The sequence below is a fragment of the Protopterus annectens genome, chromosome 14.part0, assembly GCF_019279795.1.
Source record: "Protopterus annectens isolate FY-2018-M chromosome 14.part0, PAN1.0, whole genome shotgun sequence".
Taxonomy (NCBI): Eukaryota; Metazoa; Chordata; order Ceratodontiformes; family Protopteridae; genus Protopterus; species Protopterus annectens.
Genome location: NC_056748.1, coordinates 510,001,919 through 510,023,052, shown reverse-complemented (window position 1 = coordinate 510,023,052; position 21,134 = coordinate 510,001,919). Strand labels below are relative to the sequence as shown.

Genomic DNA, 21,134 nt, shown 5'->3' with positions numbered 1-21,134 from the left:
TGGGAGTAGCAATGCCAGTGCAGATGGGCTCTCAAGACAGGAGATGGGGTAGGTATACTCAGATAGACCTGACACTCTCAAGCAGCATTTCTCAAGGGTCACTTGAAAAACTAGCTTGAGTTCTATGGGGGGGGGGGGGGAGGTGAAGGCTGCCAGCCTAGCCAGATAGAATTTTACAGATAATTCTGTCATTTGTGAATATGAATGTAAACTACAGGCTTGTTGTCTTAAATGTACAGAAAATGGTATTACATGTATAACTGGGAAAAATGTGACAACAGTGCACTCTACTGACCAAAGTAAAAAAATGTGGTGACCCTTTCATGTAGAGAGTGGTGCCAAAGAGTCTAGATGAAGAAATTCTTCCTATTGTTTTAACCAAGAGTAAAACTGCTAGATTTAAAACATGCAAATGTATTTTTATTGCTATGTTTCCTAACCAGCTGCAAGATAACAAAAGCAGATGTTAAGAATGTAAATGCAGTTTCTGTTAGCCTGGAAACTCAGGGAAGTGTGAAGAATGATGTAATGTGTAGCCTGGGAATCCCAGGAAAGTGTGAAGAATGATGTAATGTGAATCAGAACTGAAATTTCAATTTAAACAGAGAGAACCAGAGAGGATTTAACATTTTTGTCTTGACCATCCAACTCACAGCACTGTCTTGCTCTTATGTAAGTTATCTTAGACTTGTGTTTTCTTTTAGAAATAGCTAGGAACTAGAAAGATTAGACTAAGTGTTTTTCTGTGATGTCATAAATGTACTATTGAATTATTTTAAGTATTTCTCTGTGATCTCTGAACCCTTGGCTAGCAATGTGTAGTAAGAAGTATTGCCTTGTGTTTTTATTATTTATTATTAAATATTTTAAAACCTTTCAACTGTGGCTGTTTTGTGCAGAGATAATTTAAGCTCTAGAGTACATTGCATATTTATAATGATTATTGTACCAAGTCACTCTAATAAGCCTTGACTGTTTAGTTATACTACCAATTAGATAATAGTGCACAGTAATAATTGGACACTCTTTTAAGGGCCTTTGAGTAGCTGATAATTATTAGTGGGTGGTGGCAGGGTACTACCGTATAGTCTGGGTGATAGGGCACAGCTGGAGAACCTGTGCCAGCCTTTCCCAGGAGTGTCTGTGCGGTTGTATAAACTCTTATCTCAAAGTGTGTGCGTCAGCTACTTGGACAGGGATAAGAAGCACTGGTTGGACAGAGAGGGTGCTGGAGGTTTTAGCTTGCCCAGCTAGGCTGAGATCTGGACCCTATAGCTGTGCCAGTGGGGAGTCTTATTGGGGACCTGGAGAGCAAGGGAGCGACCAGCCCTGGACTGACTGTGATCTCTGTATGCTCTTAAGGGAAATTGCACTTTACTGGTTCATAGGTTCATAGGTTAGTACTAGGCTATCAGCCCTAGGGCCTATACAAGCCTAGCCATAACAATTCCCTGAATATTTCTTCCCACATTATTTACTTTCCTGGACCCCTGTCTAGCAGGGCGACTGACGTGATCCCTGGGGTGAATTTCCTTTCTCCCATCCAATCGTCAAGGTTCCTCTTGAAGAGGTCCAAAGAGGCACTCTGCTTGACATTTATGGGCAATCTATTCCAGAGTCTGGGGAGTCTCTGGGTCAGGAACCTATCCCTCCAGCATGTTTTGTTTATTGTGATGACAAGGTTTAGATCCCTGGAGCGTGTAGCTCTGAGGGATTGGGATTTCTTTAAGTGTAGCATGTCCAACAGCTCTGGGTTTGACATGGCCTTGTATGTTAAGCAGAGATCACCTCTGAGTAGGCGATATCACGACAGAGTATAGCTGGAGTTTTTAAGGCGGTCAGCATAGGGCATCTGCTTTAGGCCTGTGATTCTTTTAGTGAGGTATTTCTGAGGCCTTTCCAGTTGTTGCAGATGTCTTGAGAGGTACATACCAAATGGGGCATTGTATTCTATAATGGGTCTAATGAGGGATGAGTACAGTGGGACAATGACCTCCTTTTTCTGGATGAAAAGCCCTTCGTGATGAGGTGTGCCACATAGAAGGATTTCCTGACTGTTGTGGCGATGTGGTTATCGAAGGTGAGACCACTGTCCACCTGTGTCCCTAAGTCTCTTATCACACTTTCTGTGTTTAGTGTACTGCCACCTATATGGTAATTCATGGATACATGTTTTTTCCCAAAGGGGATAACAATACATTTCTTGGCATTGAGCTTGAGCCCATGGCTCTGGCACCAAGCATCTGTTTCTGTAAGGCCCTTTTGTAGAGTATCCACATCATTTGGGGATTCAATAATGGCTCCCAGTTTGCAGTCATCTGCAAACTTTGTTAGCCAGAGTCCCTTAGTGTTGACCTGTACTTCAGAGAAGTAGATGCCAAACAAGAGCGGCCCCAGGACTGAACCCTGAGGTACTCCACTTGTCACTTGTCTGGAGCTGGATTTGGAGTCGGCTACTTTTACAGTGTGGGTTCTATCAGTAAGCCATTTAGCAACCCATTGGGTGACATAGGGATTAATGCCCAACTTAGTAAGTTTATCTATGATTCCAGAGTGGGGGATGGTTTCAAAGGCCTTGGCAAGGTCTAGATAGACTGTGTGGACCACCTTACCCTTGTCCATGGCTCTGGAGACTGATTCAAAGAAGTCAATCAGGTTCAGGAGACAAGATCGGCCCTTCACAAACCCAAACTGGGTGGGGTCCAGTGTTTGAAGGTTGCCAATGTCTTTGTTTATAAGTTCCATGATAATACGCTCCATGGCCTTGCAGATAAGGCTTGTCAGACTGATGGGACGGTAGTTTCTGGGATCCAAGGTGGGTCTCCCCTTGTGGATTGGGATAACTATAGCTCTGCGCCACTCAGTGGGCACGAAACCTGAGGTGAGGCTATGATTAAACATGACACTTAGGTGAGGTGCCAGTTCATATTGTAGTTCATGTAGTACACAGCCCGGGATGTCATCTGGTCCCATGGATGCTGTATTCTTGGCTTTAGAGAGTGCGTTTTGTACCTGTGTGGCCGTTATTACTGGAATTTGGCAATCTTCCGGTATTGAGATGGGCCATTTAGGGGGTGAGAGTGGGGTGAAGTTGGCACTGAATTGATCTGCCAGGATATTGGCAATATCCTTCGGATCAGTATATTTAATGCCATTCTGTTTTAGCTCAGAGCAGATCTGAGCATTGCCATTTAGATTCTTGACATAATTATAGAATGCTTTGTGGTTGTCTTTGGAATCTTTGGCAATTTTATTTTCGTAACTAGCTTTGGAGGATTTTATGAGGCATCTCAGTTTCTTACTGAGGCTAGTAAGGAGTTTTTGCATCCTGGGATTTTCCTCTTTTCTGCAAAAGTTTCTTCCTTTTGTTGTAAAGTTTGTTTATGGCAGGGGACCACCAGATTGGCTTCCTTTTTTTGGATGAGAGCATTTTGGTTCTATTTGGGATGGCACGATTCATGCATGAGTGGATGTGCTCGTACAGTGCCATAGTGTAGGATTCAGCAGTTGAACTTTCAGTTCCCGTCTGCATGGGTGTCATGAAGTTTGTCACTTCTGACTTGAGAAGCATGAAGTTGGCTTTAGAGAAGTTTTTTATGGTGGTTTCTTTACTGGGGGGTGGGGGTGGGATGTGGATGTTAAGGGTGATTAGCTTATGGTCAGACCTGACTAACGAGTGGGTGACCATAGGTATGGAGCATTGATTTCCCATGTTCGTAATGACCAGGTCTAGGATATTGGAGCCCCTGGTGGGACTATGGACTGTGTGTATTTGTTATCCTTTCCTTCATATATGAGACGCCCTCTCTGGTGTTGGTGGTGAGGATTGAGGCTCCTTGATTGCTGGGCCAGGGCGGGGCATCACATAAGCCATGCAACTATCCATCTTATCAAGTCTATATTAATAGCTAGTTTCTGATAATCAAAACTGGTATAAGTAAACTTTACATGCTCAAGCTGCTACCTACCAATTAACAGGAGATCAGGAGATACAGGCTTTAATTACTGCATCTTTCAATATTTAAGTATAAATGAACCAGTTGCATGAGATTTGAATACTGCTATTAGTACCAGTTAATGCGCACATGGTAATTGCATTAAGGGTGTATGGTAAATGTGCACTGCTGCCTTGGGTAATAGCCAAGCCTTGTCACACATGAATGAGCTTTATACTGCACAGCTACAGTTCAGAGCTATAATCACTTACTATCTAGGATGTCATGCTCCACAGGCTGAGCCCAATGGCTTCCACTGCAACTGTAGCAACAGCGAACACACACACGCACACACACACACACACACACACACACACACACACACACACACACACACACACACACTTTTATTTCAGAATAAGAAGAGTAAACCGAAACATATTATTGCCATTGGTTAATTAAAATTAACAAAACAAGATCATTGTTTACTCTAAAATTAGACAGTCTTTAAATATTCAAATGGTAGTAATTAATTGTCAGCAGTCTTCCTTAGAAAACATGTATGACCTCATAAACTAATAGGTAAACAATATCCACAAGTATTTGATGATAAATAATGAATTTTTTCATTGATGTTAAAGCATTACTTTTCAAAATAAATATGATAAATATCTGAACTAGGAACAGCATACTTCTGACTTCAAATGTGCCCTCCAAAATGCAGATTGTAGTAACTCTCTTAAGTGATTAAAAGTCTGCCTTTACTTATAACTCCCAGTCAGACTTTCCCGTGGCTGGTGTTTTGATTTATATTTTGGAAAGATGCTTGCTTCCCCAGTTACATGTCCAAATAAGAAGGGGTAAGATTCAGTAAGCTAGAGTCCAAATAATGAAAATTCAAGTTTGAAAGAATTGCTACATTTGGGCATTTAAGGAATAGTACTTAATTTTCACGCATTTGGTATAACTGCAGTTTAAAGGAATAACTTAAAGATATAGGTGAGAGGCTTAGCTATACATGTTGCAGACTTTGTTTTATAATTTGGGATGCAGGAATTCAAGGGAATGAAATAGAGGCAAAGTAATCAATTTTCAAAAACATACCACATATTTAAACTTTGAGGATTAAATATCACAGCAATGGCCTAAAATCATATTGGAGTGGGGCACTTTCTCATATTTTAGAACAGATAATCTTCAGATACTATACCTCATGCAATCAGCAGTAAGGAGTCTTTCTATAGACTTATTTTAGTTATTCAACAATGTATGTATACTTAAACTGGTCTTACTTTTCAAGCAAATCTATAGATCAAGGAGGATCACAGTTAAATCTTAGGGGAAAAATCCTAGCACTATGTCTAAACAATAACAATTAAGATGTATGTTTAAAAGTGGTTTGTAAACCATGGTAAAACAGAATGCTTTGAAGTGGAAATTCAGGAAATCGATGGATAAAGGGGTGGAGGGCAGGCCAGAAAAATCAGAGGCTTGCTGGGTCTAGATCTGAGAGGTAAACAGCTCCTTCAGTAAATCAAAACTTGACAAGAAGATTGAGTTTATTTGAAACTGGGGAGGTCAGCTGGGAATTTCTGTCATAGTACATGACTTTCTTAATTTCTGCTTGGATTGGCTTGATTTAGAATTGCCAAAAAAAATGTACTTTGATTTTGTTTAATTCATTTCTAACTGTATTTCTTAGAACATGGAGGTATCACAGTCTTCCTGGAGGCAAGCAGTTTTCCACTATTTCCAAGCCTTGCTTAAATTCACAAATAACCAAAAGACATTTTCCTTGCCTATGACCACTTAAAAGAGTAGTCCACATTTTGACTAAGTTTCAGTTATGTTTCAGAAACAAGATAAACTGTCTGGGATATGGAGTAATGTCTTGATCATGTTTCAGAAACAGATAAGATGTCTAGGTTATTTGAAGTAATCGAAACCTGTCATACATTCGGTTTATTGTTAATGTTTCCACAGTTAAGATGGGCAATATTTAGGTCTGAATAAAATCAGGGATATGAGGGGTAAGCATACAGTTATACAGATGTGTAAAGAGTGACAGCTTATTGCTTTACACGGATGGATATGCATCAAACACGTAAATCTACATACCCGGAGGGTCTTTCGAAAAACTTACCAAAACACCAGAGACCTCCAAAACACAAGACTGCTACAACTAACACGGTCCCCATAGCACCCATGACACATAGTAACACCAGTGTCTCACCCAGCAAGCCGGTAAGGCCATTAACACTCTTAAAACAATTGTTCTTGTAACTGGAGACTCAATAGTGAGACACATGGATGTCCTACTCACCAGGTTGGACAAGGATAAAGTCATGGTCAGCTGCCTGTCCAGTACCAGAATTCATCAGATCAAACATGCACTCAGGTCTCTTTATGACTCTGTCATAGTTCTTGTTGGTATGAATGACCTGACACATACCTCATTAGACTATATGAAGAGATACATGGTTGATCACTCTGAGTATGTATCCCAAGCAGGTATGTCTCTTGCCTTGAACAGCATACTAACCCTCCTAGAATGATGCCACAGTATAAACAAAATATGACTGATTTCAATAATTGGCTCAGTTTTTTGTGTCATTCAAAGGAGATCCAGTTTCTGTCAGTCTGGGAAGCCATGGTTGACAAACCTTGCTGCGTTGCCAGAGACGGTTTGTACTTAACACCTCTAGGCTTTTGGCTGCTGGCAAATGCTCTTGCCTTCCCCATAGTACCTTTTTAGGCAAGGTCTCAAAAACTACATTACTGACATTAAATTAACCAATTAGAACAAAATAAGGGTCATGTCGCTAAACGCTAGGAGCTTAAACCAAAAACTGTACTCCCTGAAAGCACTTCTATCACTAGAAGATGTAGATGTCTGTGGAGTCAAAGAAACCTGGTTTAAGGCCTAAGCAAGTACCCCAGCTTTGCAAGGCTACAATGTCTTCCACACCTTTAGACCGCAAAATGAATGTGTGAAAACCAAAGGAGGCTGTGTTTCAGTCTATATTAGAGATAAATTCACCTCTCTTCTAGTTAGACTGGTCAACTCCATGGAGTTATTCCAGGGCTAGGTTACGATGGATATGACCTGTATTCAAGTCATAGCCAGTTATAGATCCCCCTCCATGGGTCACAATGACCACAAAGCCTACTTGACCAAACTGGAGATGATCCAAATGTTACCGAACACACTAGTTATGGGGGATTTCAATTTTCCCACATCAACTGGGAAACCTACACTAGCCCTAAATCACTAGCACAAATTTCCTTGACCTTGTTAATTAAAATGCCCTGGAACAAATTGCCCATACCTTGACAAGGGGAACAAACATTCTGGATCTGGTCCTCACCAACATGTCAAACAGATGCACTGCTGCGACTCTCAGACCCTCATTAGCTAAAACTGATCAGAAATAAGTTACCTTCAAGCTGGCATTAACACCAGAATTCACAAAAGGGTGAAATCAGATTAAAAAACTTCACCAAGGCAAACTATACCCTTCTAGGTGAAGGTAATGAAGGTAAAAATGCATTCCAAGCCCTACCCTAAGCTGGAAGGGGTAACTACACTGAAGCTTACACTAAAGCCCTGTACAATCACTTGCATAAGTGTATAAACTCGGCTGTACCAGAAAGAATCAAAACCAGAGCCCCAAGTAAAAACAAGCTGTCATGATGGACATCCAGCATCAACAAACTTTACAATAAACGCAAAAAGTTGCTGTCCAAGAAAACAAAGGCAAAGCCCCAACAACGGAAAACACCTCCTCAGCCTCAATAGGCAATTCACGTGAAACAGTGCACTACTATGACAACCTGTCAAATCATCCAAGGGCTCCTTTGTGAGAAACTTAGCAAGTACATCCAATGATAACCATAAGGCCTTTTACAGCTACGTATGTAACATAATGAGTAGCACCCAAACATGTGCAGAACTAGTGGCCAATGGTATCACACATACTGACCCCACAGAGATAGGAAACCTGCTAGCAGATAGGTTTGGCAAAAATTTCACTCCCTTATCTCCTCTAAACTTACAAAAAAAAACTTTCCCCCAAACTTCCTCCTCATTCTGCATATATGAAGAGCAGGTCTTCAAAGCCTTGTCCAAGGCAAACAACACAGCCTCTAAGGGACCAGACAACACCTCAGGCTATCTTCTAAACAGGCTAAAACATGAACTAGCATCATCACTAAGTACCCTTTTCAATCATAGCCTAACCACAGGCTTTGTTGCTATGGACTGGAGAACAGCAACAGTTATTCCCCTCCACAAAGGTGGCCTAACAACAGACCTGGGGAATTACAGACTCATAAGCCTAAGCAGCCTCATCTGTAAGGCCATGGAACATGTCAATATGGACCTCATAAATAAAGACATAGGTGACTTCCAAACCCTGGATCCTACCCAATTCAGCTTTGTGAAGGGCAGATCCTGCCTGTTAAATCTGCTTGATTTCTTTGAAAATGTGACCAAGGCCACTGATGAGGGCAAATCTGTGCACACAGCATACCTCAAACTGGCAAAGGTTTTTGACACAATCCCACATTCAGGCATTACCAAAAAACTTAGCAAACTGAATGCAAATCCCTTCACTCTAAGATGGGTTGCCGACTGGCTCACACAGCAAGCACACACTATCAAAGTGGATGACTCCACATTAACCAGCACACTTATTACCAGTGGGGTGCCACAGGGCTCAGTGCTGGGCTCCCTACTGTTTGGTATATACTTCTCAGAAGTTCAGGTCAAAACTAAGGGGTTGTGGTTGATCATTTTGCAGATGACTGCAAACTAGTTCAGTCATTCAGTCCTCACATGATGTCAGTATACTCCAGGAGGGCTTCACACAGACCACCGACAGACCTATTAGTCACAGTCTCAAACTGAATGCAAAGAAATGCATCATCATTCCCTTTGGCACAAACAATGTTCCCTCCACACTATCAAATCAACAACAATACCATAAGTATCCATGAAGTGGTAAGTGACTTGGGATCACAAGTTGACTGTGACCTTATCTTTGACCACCATGTGTCTACTGTAGTAAGGAAAGCTTTTTACATAGCACACTTGATTAGTAAAGGTATCACCTTGAGAGACAAAGAAGTTATAATCCCGCTATACTTCGCAATTATCCTGCCCATAATTAAGTATAATGCTCCATTTGGCGTGTAAAGTACTACGCACCTGCAGCAATTAGAGAGATCTCAGAGGTTTCTAACAAAAAAAGATCAAGAGGCTTCAGCATGTGCCTTACACAGACCGACTAAAGTCCCTGTCACTATACTCCGTATCATATAGACTTCTTAGGGGAGACTTATGCCTAGCCTACAGAGCAATCCAAGACCCAAACCTAATGAACTTGCTGCATGTTTGTAAATCAAATAATACTAGGCTACCCCTTCCAGGGACCTAATTATGGCTTGTAACTTAAATAGGACATGCTGGAGGGACAGATTTATCTCCCAGCGACTGCCGTTTTTGGAATAGTTAACTGATTTCTGTGAAACAGAACACCTCTATGACACTGTTCAAGAGGAACCTGGACGAGTTAATGGGGCACATGGGCAGTCATCACTAAATGCAGTCTTGGGTACCGACTAGAATTTCTATGGTATTACATTGGGAAGAAATGGCTAGGTTTAAAATTACCTCTGGGTAGACAGCCTAGTAATCTCCTATGATCTATGAAAGTTCAGTCCAAAATCACTGGGTCACTTTAGATGCACAACTTCTAATTTATGGTGACTCTTCAGCATTCACAGGAGAACCATCTCTAGGGAGTTCCTGGATAAGACCACCAGAAGCTGGTCACCTAGGAATGGGAAACACAAGGTGACTCTTCTACTGCAATAGATAACACCTTGGTGGAGACCCTGGGCACTGATGAAAGCTAATTTGAAGACAGTGATGCCCACTCAGAGCAAATTAAAGTCTTCTTTATGGATATTAAATACCTGTGTGCCAAAAAAGCATTCATCGTGTCCAATTAAAACATTCAGACACCTTATAGGAGCAATGACATGATTTCTTGTTGGGTGATTATCTGAAACTAGATGTAGAGTGTGCAGGTTGAAGTCACAGGTTCACAGTGGAACACTACACTCTTCTGGTGCACAGAGGCAACTGCAAATAAAGTCTCCACACAGTATCTATAGCCCATTAGCTATCTCAAGGGTCTACTGAAATAAACTGACCTGTCAGTGAAGCCCTTTGTCATGGAGGACCTATGAGGTCTAGAATGTGGGTCAATGGCAACAGAACTATAGCTCGGTCAAATGGCAGCCTCGGCAATCCCCAGACTGACACCTCCCCTCAACTGTGAGTTGAGAACCAAAATAAAAATTCCTATCTAAGACACACACACACACACACACACACACACACACACACACACACACACACACACACACACACACACACACAGTGAACATTCAAGTAGCCATGATATCAACTGAAGTTGTTTAAATGACTGCCAGTACTGCATTCACAACCATTCGTAACAGAGGACAGTCACAACTATGTTATCTTGCACAAGCACACATCATAGTCTGATGTCCTTGCCAAAGCATCAAGCAGTCAAAGCTGTAACAAAACAAATGGATCCTACATTGGAGGCCATAGGCAGGATCTTAGAAAAAGAAATCCTTCTCCATCCCTTTGGAGCATTTCTCCTCAGGACTCAACTGAAAATGGGCTTCTACCCAGCTTGACTTTCCTGGTAATAAAATGTCAATAAATAAATAAAATCCCAGACTCCGGAATGCCTTTGACCTTCTCTCATGCCTTCCTAACTATGTGGGCCTGGAAAGAAAGAGGACAAGTAAAATTAACAGCTGAGTGCCCTAACTTCAGTCTGTTTATTGAGATGAGGCTCCAGGACATCATCAAGTTTCTCCACTGCTTTCTTAACTAAGTTGGCCTGCAAGAAATTGTGATACACTAGATGAACACTAGTGTGCCCTAAGACCAAATGTAGTAGAAGAGTAGACCCTTTTTCCCTGTCTGCCCAAATCTCTAGACTTCTTATTTGAAAGAAAGCTGGGAAATTTGTGATTTGTGACATCCATACAGAATCAGAGAGATTACAGAGGAGTTAGCAAAGGGATGCTTAATGAGTTGATCTGTCAGTGGCAAAGGGCATTAGTCTTTTTTAGAATCAACAGGGTATAACTAATAGTGCCTCTAGGCTGCTCTTCTTGCATCCTCCATAATGAATGCCTCCAAGGGGTGAGGAATGACTCAAGGCTTCTCAGTCTTCTTCCTCGGAAATTTCACCAGGCACTTTGGAGGTAGGGAGGAGGGGTGATAGGCTAGTCTAAGCTCCTCCTCATCAAGCTTCGGACATCTCCAAAGGAAGACATCTGGAGCAGGTGTGTGTGTGTGTGTGTGTGTGTGTGTGTGTGTGTGTGTGTGTGTGTGTGTGTGTGTGTGTGTGTGTGTGTGTCTGTGTGTGTGTGTGTGTCTGTGTGTGCGTGTGTGTGTCTGTGTGTGGCTTCATTACCCCTGAGGTAGTGGCTCTGAAATCCTCTAAATCCTCATAAAATTCTAAAGCAGAGGAGTACCACAATCCTTACTACTTGCATATGTGAGCTCTTGCAGGGGGCAGCACGTGGCATACTAGCATTTGGCTATGGGTGACCCAGTGAGTAGCAGTGCAGAATGTACTAGTCAAGGGTATTACAATGTAGGAAGAAGATTGCATCAGGCATCCTATAGGATTCAGAATGAACTTTCATGGTGTGGTCTTGAAATACAGCTGAAGCTACCAAACATTACAAATCTTGATTTCCAGGTCCTGAGATATGAACCTTAGAGTGGGAAGGCTAGATAGATCCTCTTTGCTAAGGGTTTAATGACCTAATTGACTTGGTGCTGAACAGAAGAGCAAAGTCTGTAGTCATGAGTACCCTCAAGCCATAACTGAATGATTCCACAGACTAGTTCCTGTGATCAAGCTAGCCACCAAGATGTTACATATAATAATCTATAGAGAAAATAATGCAAGAACACTGAAGATGAATACATGCCTTCATTACCCAAAATCTGCGAATGAAGTTGAGGTCAGGTTCAGACTCAAACTGCCACTAGATGAGTGTGTGTTCACCACCTGCAGGGAATCACAGGGCCTGTTGGAGACTAGATTTTCATCATAGTAGTTTAGGCTTGGTCCTTGTCTGGGCTGTGAGGAGGACTCTCTAACCAGTTTCAACATGATGCCTTAATCTTTCAAAGTTGGCTAGTAACTTTTTCTACTTTCAGTGACAATTAACTGCATTAAATCTCTTATTACAGTAATCAATAACATTCCTTTCCATGACACAGCAACGTTGGTAGTGGTCTTAATTGGTAAACTGATGGTCACAAGAACACATGATGGTACTTAAGCATGTGAATGCAAGAGTTTATTGATGGTAGCAAGAAAACATATTAATATGTGAATGGCAAAAAAAGAAATGCTGGGCAGATGGGATGAGTTCTCTTATACAGCCAGAGCCTTATGCCACAGACTGCGTCAGCTATACACATATTAGGTGTCCTTAAATACAGGATGTTGATGAAAAAGGTAAAAATTATGATTGACAGGGAAGTAATACCTTAACATGGGTCTATCAAGGAGGGCTCTCAGATTTTGTTTAACCTGACAAAATAAGCAGAATAAAATGCAAGAAATCAAAATGGAGTATCAATGCTCTCACTACAAAAGGAAAAAAATAGATAAACATAAAGACTGCTTCCCAAAGAAATAGTATACAGCAATCTATTCGTTACACTATTCAGACACAGGTAACAATGTTCAATAGTTAGAGAAACTTGCTTTCATTATACCCTGTAGCCAGTTTTCCTTCTCTCTTACCTTTCCCGTTTTCATATCTGATCCAGAAAAATGCTAGTTGCTTCACAGATTACACAACAAGCTTCACTGATACTAATCATTAGGGCTCCATTGTATATAATTAGGAAGACGTGGTAGAATGTGCAAGTTATTCATTGTATATCAGGTCCATTAAAGCCTAATATAAGTAGATACGGCACACACAAACTACAGGAATCGATAAAATGAGATTAATATACTACTGTGCATCTCTCTTACCAGACTACTCACCTTACAGCTGTCCAAAAACAGTGATAATGCCTCCAGTATCTATTAGTTTAAGAAAATATAACTCTTAGTCAGTATTGACAGGGGAATGTATGAACAGATACTATGATATGAAAACGTGAACATGGATGACATGATAATGTGAACCTGCAGGACTGGGCAATCTCAGAAACACTACTGGAAGTTGTTTGTGGATTTTGGATGGGAAAACACACTGAACAGATTCTTTTTGTTATGCTCTTTGAACTTGCACAATGATATTTTTAAGCCACAGAATAATACTAGAAATTGACACACATGTCCAGGCTGTTGATAATTATGATGTATGCCTATGTTTTTGATGGCACATTCTTGGAAACTCAGATAAAAGTGATCCATCTGCTGTTAGCAGTTTAGGGCAATGTTCTCATCTTATTTTTGTTGCACTGAAATGTGGGTTGCTCACACAGTAACAAAGGACTGCATTAAAGTCACTTCAGTAAGTACTTCAGCACCGCAATGGGGGGATTTACTGCTAAGGTAAAGAGGTTACTAAGAGGCACTATTGATGAATATTAGCATAAAATGGTGTGTTGCTTAATGTATTCAGGTTAGCACAACTCAAGACTAGTAAACGACTAGTAAAATAAAAAGTATTCACAAAGGAAGGTAAGGTAACAAAAAAATACTTATTTTTAATTTTTTGTAGCCATCCAAGTACACATGTAGTTTAAATGCATTTCAAGTAAAATGTAGAATATATGCTTTAAAAAGATAAATAAAAGACCACAAAAACATTAATAAAAAAGGATCGACACACCGAAAAAAAAAAATGAAAGTCAATATGTACAATATGGCACAATGTCGAATCAGCTGAGCAAATGCAGCAGATTCGACACTGTTGCTGAACAGATTACATGATGTCTGTATAGGAGCTAAGGTAAAGGAAACTCCTATACCTAACATCACATTTTTTCAGGGGGGCAAACCCCTCTGCACCCCCTACACCCACTGCTAACTATATATTCCAACTCCGAGATTGCACTACAGTGAGGAAAGGGCTGAATTTCCCACACCACACTGTACCGCGATCTCTGTACAGTACTTCGAGTTTATATTAGCGAATGCATTGTGCATTCACTGATATAAACTTTCGAGCATGGAGATGTTCAGCAAGATGGAAACTCGAACAGCCATGTTTCGAGTTTCCATCTGAAAAGATTCTCTGTTTCACCTTTTGATAGTAAACCATCTAAAGCAGCAACCAAAAAGAAGAGAAACAAAGAAGGAAACAATATGCAATTTCAACAAACTGGTAGCAGAAAGACTTTGGTGCTAATCTGTAGCAGTTATACTGGAAACTGTGTAAAGTAATATACAGAAGGAAATATACTAAAACAAAAAGGCAGGTGTTCATTTATATCCCACTCTTGTTGCATATGCACACATTAAAAAGACAGATATTTTTTTCTCAGGCATTATAATGGTGTTCGTTCAGACAAACTAGGAAAGGAGTCAGAAAAGTTCTGGACTACTACTTTTGGCAGTATGTTAAAATAATGCTGTAGAATTCAGGCAGGTCGTTTGTTTAAAAAAGTCAGGATTGATATTTAGACTGTGTATAATATAGCAATTGCAGAAACAGTTTACTTACAAGCCCGTTTAGCTCAGCTAATCTGAGTTTCTGTAAATATACTGCAGACTTTGAGTCAGTATCATGGAGAAATTAATGCAGAACATGCATGTACTGACCTGTAAATGTTTGATATATTCAGAGTTGTATTCTTAAGGCCAAGCTTGCCTGGTAAGTCTAACTTAGACAGCAGACCCGATGAGTCAATAAACTGAAAAGAAAAACAAAAGCAATTATCAGAGAAGCATATATACAACAGAGAACGATGTGTAATACTAAGCCTTCCTGCTGCCCATTCAGGAATTCTACACAATCCTCAGTGTGTGTGACCAACCATTTGAAAATATGCAAAAATGTACAGTTGCAGGAATGTAGTCATTATAACCATAAATGTGAGAATACGATGACTGCTGAAGTGTGTACGTATATATATATATATATATATATATATATATATATATATATATATATATATATATATACATATATATATATATAAAAGAACATTATCAGGTAGACATCCAACCATCTCGCCTGACATTCAAAGCGTTCAGGCATCCCTAAGTAGAGGCACCAGGCCTACACAATGTATGCCAGTAGGACGCATAATAATAAAAAGGGAGTGGTGTCCTTTCTACAGTCAGTTCTTTTTGAGCTTTTGTGATTATTTTTTACATGAAGACTAGGAAAGCCACCAATAAATGTGCTGTTAAAAACCCTCTCAGTGGGTAATAAGGCTTGTCCTATTCTTAGGACAAATCTGAGAAATATAAGGGCAAGGCAATATCCTAATTAGGAAAGAGAAATTATTCTCCCGTTGGGTATTATGCAACATGAGTGGGTAGGAACCTGCACTACAGGCATGACTTTACAGATATGTGAGAACTTACTGACTAGCAGTATACTGAAAGTCATAATACTGAATGCAAAGTCCTGAAATGTCAAAATACTGAAACCCTACTATGTTAAATTCAAAATACCTATCAAAAGCATACATGTGCTGCATATGTACACTGAGCCAGAACACAGGCAGTCAACGAGCAATATCACTTCCCTGTTACTGAAACTCGTAAATGAGTGCTAATATGGTCTTGCAAAGGGTGGGGGGAGGGCAGCCCTCTACACATGCAGAGGAGTAAGTATTTTGATTTCAACATTTTAGCATTTCAACATTTTGACATTTCAACAATGTACGCTCAGTGTAATGACTTTCAGTAAGGAATGTGTCATATTGTTGAAATTAGTTTCTGCAAATTTAAAATGTCTCTGTTAACCAAAGCTAACTTCAATGAGAGTGCAATTTGCCTTTTTCTCCACTATTGTGCGACCTTGGAGCTGGTATATATAATCTTGAGGGTGTGGAGGGTGCAGGGTGGCTTGGCCTTCTGTAAAAAAAAAGTTTTCCTATGTTCACTGAAGGCAGTTTTGGTGAAAAAATTTCTAACTTTTTATCACTGCTGAAACTACCTTTGGCAAATTGACATGATTCCCTTTCGGTATATTGCTTTTCAATAAGTTGGCATGGGCCCTGGTTTTACTTGAACATTTGTAATTATGGTGGGTATGCTTAGACAACAATAGTCTTCATTGTAACCAGAGCAGGATCTTGGTCAAATGGGGCCCTAGGCAGGGTAATGGATCAAGGCCCCCACACACACAAACAACACCCTTATACCCCCCCCTTCAGTTATTCCAGTGTCCCGTTACTTAGCTATTTCTCCCTAGTTACCATAAACACCATTCAGACCTGTCTGTGCACATGCTACTTTCGACTTTACTTCTACAATGATTACAGATATTTGGATTTAATTTAAAACTTTTATTTCAAATTTTATAGCACAGACACTGATACTCATTTGCTAAACAAAACAATGCAGTTTTGCAATGAAAACAGACGTAGCATTAAAAGTAAACTTCTCTGCCCTTGAATCGGCACTGAAACCCACATTCAAAGAAAATGCATCTGGTCAGTGGAGGATAAAGTTTACCTTTGGACTATTTTCAAACCACAGATGCCTTGTACACATTTTTAGGACCATGCAGACATGCACATGTTCTCTGATTCACCTTCCTGATTGTATTAAACTATATTCCTTGTATAATACAGCACCACTTATTAGAGTGTGTTTTAAATTTGTAGTTTTGAACATTTTTTCCAGAAAGCAACAAAACACTATAAAGCAATAATAACAAAACTGTCCATTTCAGAACATTTCAACCATAAACCATCCTAACGAGGACTTCTTGCCACAATGAGACTGTATCTTAATTATAAGTTATGATTTTAACAGCTCTGTATTAACTTTATGTGACTGAACTATGTTTTTAACCTTTTAATGTATGTAAAACTACATTGGAAACTGTATAACATGATATACATGTATATATAAATAGTTTTTGTACATATGTATGGAGCTTTTCTCCCAGGGCCTCCTCTGAAAAAGGACACAAATCCAGTCGGACTATCCTGGTCAACAAATATAAAATAAATAAATAAATAAATAAAAAAGGCCACTCAATATCAGTCAATATGCACAATCTCTACAGAAGTAAAAATCAGCTGAATAATTCCACATTAAAAATGTCTGAAACTAATGAAGAGGTTGCTGTTAACAAACAACTTTATATTTCATTGTTTCATCTACAAATTCAGCGCCTGCTCCCCCTGAAGAATAATTTGTCTAGGTTACATAAAAAAATGGTAAGCTGGTAATATTGCAATAGGGAATGGATGGCAAACTAACAACAGGTTCATAGTCCGAGCCAGATCATGGTCATATAGGGCCATAGGCAGAATAAAGGCTCAGGGTCCCCCACTTGCAGTAACCACCCCTGCAGACTTTCCAATGGCTATTTCTCCCCAATTACCATAAACACTGTTAAAACCTGTCAGTATACACACTATTTTCTTCTTTACTTTTAAAATGATTATAAATAATTGGATTTAATTTAAAACTTTTATTTCAAATTTTATAGCACTGACACTGATTGACATTTTCTAATCAAAATAATACAGTCTCATAATGAAAATGGACTTCGCATTAACAGTAAACTTCTCTGCCCTTAAAACTCACATTCATGGAAACAACATTGAAACCCACATTTAAAGAAAATGCATCTGGCCAGTGGCGGATTAATGTTATCTTTGGTCTGTTTTCAAACCATAGGCCCTTGCACACATTTTTAGGACCATGCATACATGCATGTGTTCTTTGATTTAACTGCGTGATTGTATTAAGTTATATTCTTTGTATAATGCAATACCACTTGTTAGAATGCATTTTATGTTTGTAGTTTTGAACATTTTTCCAGTAAGCAATGAAACAAAACATATGCACCACTAATGACAAAACTGCCCACTTCAGAACATTTCAACCATAAATGCCCCTCAAATTTCTATCATTACAGTCCAATATCAGTCAATATGCACAATCTCTGCAGAAGTAAAAGTCATCTGAATAATTTCACATTAAAGAGATATAACTAATGAAGAGATTGCAACTAGAAAACAACTTTGTATTTCAGTGTTTCATCTACACAATGAGTGCCTGTTGCCCTTGAAATATTAAATAAATTGCCTATGTTACATTAAAATGTTAACCTGCTAATATTGCAATAGGGAATTAATGGCAAATCAACAACAGGTTTACAGTTACAAGGCATCTCATCCAAAGGAGGACACAATCAGGACTGCTGCACACCTCCCCCCTTAAAGTATAACACAATATCAGCAATCCATCTCCATGGTGTAGGAGTAGAACCCATGGCCTTCTTACATCAAGAGCAAAGATGCTACTAACAGTGCTTTTACATTCTCTAGCACAAACAGTTGCACACTTAAAACAGACAGAATGAGCAGCAGTAAACTTTTCTTCCCTCCAAGCTCACAATTCTTTGCAAATGTACTGAACACTACAGTTCCTTGAAAATGTACTGAAACTTGCAGTGACACTCATAGCTGGTAGAGAGGATTTGGCTCTTGTCACCTGCAACTACGGTACAGGGTGTGATACTGGTTACATTAACATGTTCCCTACACACACACACACACACACACACACACACACACACACACACACACACACACACACACACACACACACACACACACACACACACGCACACACGCACGCACACACAGTTCAAAAGCATAACAAAATCAGACCTTGTTTCTTAAAAACTCTTGTACTATGTTCCAGTTTAAATGTGCATGTATCGTCCTATAGACCCATGTATAGAGTCTTCTAAGGATGCACTCTGTGTGTGTTTTTAAAGAAGAAATGTAACGCATACAGAGTGCATTCTTAAAGAAGAAATGTAAGTTTGTGGTGGGCAACCTCAAGCCTGTGGGCCCTGGGCAACTACCTATGTCGCCTAGTGCTGGATCTGACTCTGTTCATAGTTACCAGGCACCTTATACAAAAGAGGACACACTCAGGTCTACAGCATCCTCCCCTTAAAGTAAAACATAGTATCAGCATTTCATCTACATGGTGTGGGGGTAGAACCCATAGACTTCTGCAGCAAAAGCAAGTATGCTATCTGTTGTGCTACAAATACTGCGTTGAAATTCTATAGCACAAACAGTGATGACCATTAGCTGAATGACACAACTGCACATAGAAAACAGACTTAGAATGAGCAGCAACAAACTTCTCTTCCCTTGAAGTTCACAATTCCTTGAAAATGCACTTTGAATGCTGTGGTAGTTGGTATAGAAGATTCAGGCTCTTGTCTGCTGTAACTAAGTTACAGGGCTGGAGCTTGGGTAAATTAACTAACCTTCCATCCCTAACTAGCACATTTCACACACACACACACACACACACACACACACACACACACACACACACACACCGTAATCCCAAGATGGTAGTTAGAAATTCATTCAGTAATATGGATAATCTTCTGAGATAGCAGGAATGAATGTTTGTTGTGTTTAAATTCCACATCTGCAGATGTAGAAAAAAGAAGAAAAAGCAGGAGGTGTGTGTGTGTTTGTTGACGCATGCACAGATACAAAGGTCAAAATGCGTTTGTTCTTTTAAAAAAGAATGAACGCCTTTAAAGAAGTGATTTTTCTTTTTTATTTAAAAAAAATCTAAACATTTTAGCAGCCCTCCCCCCATCCCCAGCCAGTGGGCCCTTGGTGACTGTCTAGGTTGCTTAGTGCTAGATCCAACTCTGATTGTAATGATTACTGCTACAATATGATTCATTATATATGGGAGAGTACTAAACTAATATCCAATCAGTGGTGGTGGTGCTGCGGTAGAGTTGTCGCCTCACAGTAAGACGCTGTCCGGTTCGATTCTCAGCTAGAGCGTCTTCTGTGTGGAGACATGCGTGAATGGGCATACCTTCATTGAAGATTGTGTGTCAGAGCTGGCAACTCGGCACGTAAAAATCTACTGCCAATCATTAGCGGACCGGAGTTCCGCTGTGGGGACCCCTAACCGGGAAAAGCCGAAAGACACAACTAAACTAGTATCCAAGCCGTCCAACATTTCAGTATGGGGAAGTGTAAAGGTCTTGTAGAACTGCCATAGCCTTCCTGTCTTTTGCAGTGCCTGATAAAGGAGTGAATGGAGGTCTATGTAGCTTGTTCATAAATACTTTGTATAGAAACTTTCCAGAAAAAGGCTGTATAAGTAGCAGCTGCCTTTGTGAAGTGAGCTCCAACATGTTCTTGTGACACTTTTTCATAGAGTAAACTATACAAATTGCAGGCCTTTGTATACTGTTTCTTATTTATGAAACAAAGGAATAAGTTAAAAAAAAATATAGCTAGTGCATATAGATGATATATAAAAATAAAAAATAATTTCTTTATATGTGGTACTTTGAAATTTCATTCCCCACATGAAACTCTGCAGGTAATGAGTGAGGTCTGTAGTAGTGTGTTCAACAGATATGCCTCCAGTGGATGCATGAGGCTACAGACTAAGGGTACTTTCTGAGTGCAATTCTATTATAATGCAAAAGGATAAAGAATCCTCCCAATATCTAATGGCAAAGGAAGCTGCGATCATTTACAGGCCAAGCAAATATAGCTATGGTAAGTCTAATATGGGGGAACAACATTACAAGTAGTAGTATCCACCACAGACATTTGTAAGGTACAGATAATTTTAAGAAACATCAGCCAAATCATATAAAATGAAACCCGATGTACTACTTACTCAAGGGAAAAAAATTAAGTCCTTGCGTCCTGATATCCATTGCACCCACTCACCTCATGGGAAACTCATTAAGTGTATCCAGCTTACAAACTTCAAAGTTGAACTGCCCTTAGAGGTACCACCGTAGGTACTGACATAGGTGCTGCTATTTTGGAAAAACCTCTTCTCTGATGTATTCTATACTTCATGGATAATATTCCTTCAAAGTATCAGACATGACAGATGGAAGAATTCTCATTGAGTCCTGACAAAACAATGTTGGACTTCTGTATCCAAGATA

The 21,134-nt window shown here is 39.8% G+C and overlaps 1 protein-coding gene across 1 annotated transcript in view; it reads right to left on the bottom strand.

Annotated features, from left to right (window-relative positions):
- The window catches only part of LOC122788694 (prominin-1-A-like), an 899,670-nt gene that overhangs the window by 112,967 nt on the left and 765,569 nt on the right, over window positions 1-21,134 (bottom strand). The window contains exon 14 of the mRNA XM_044055589.1: window positions 14,792-14,883. Within this exon, the coding sequence (XP_043911524.1) occupies window positions 14,792-14,883 (92 nt within the window). The remainder of the gene's footprint in view (window positions 1-14,791; window positions 14,884-21,134) is intronic.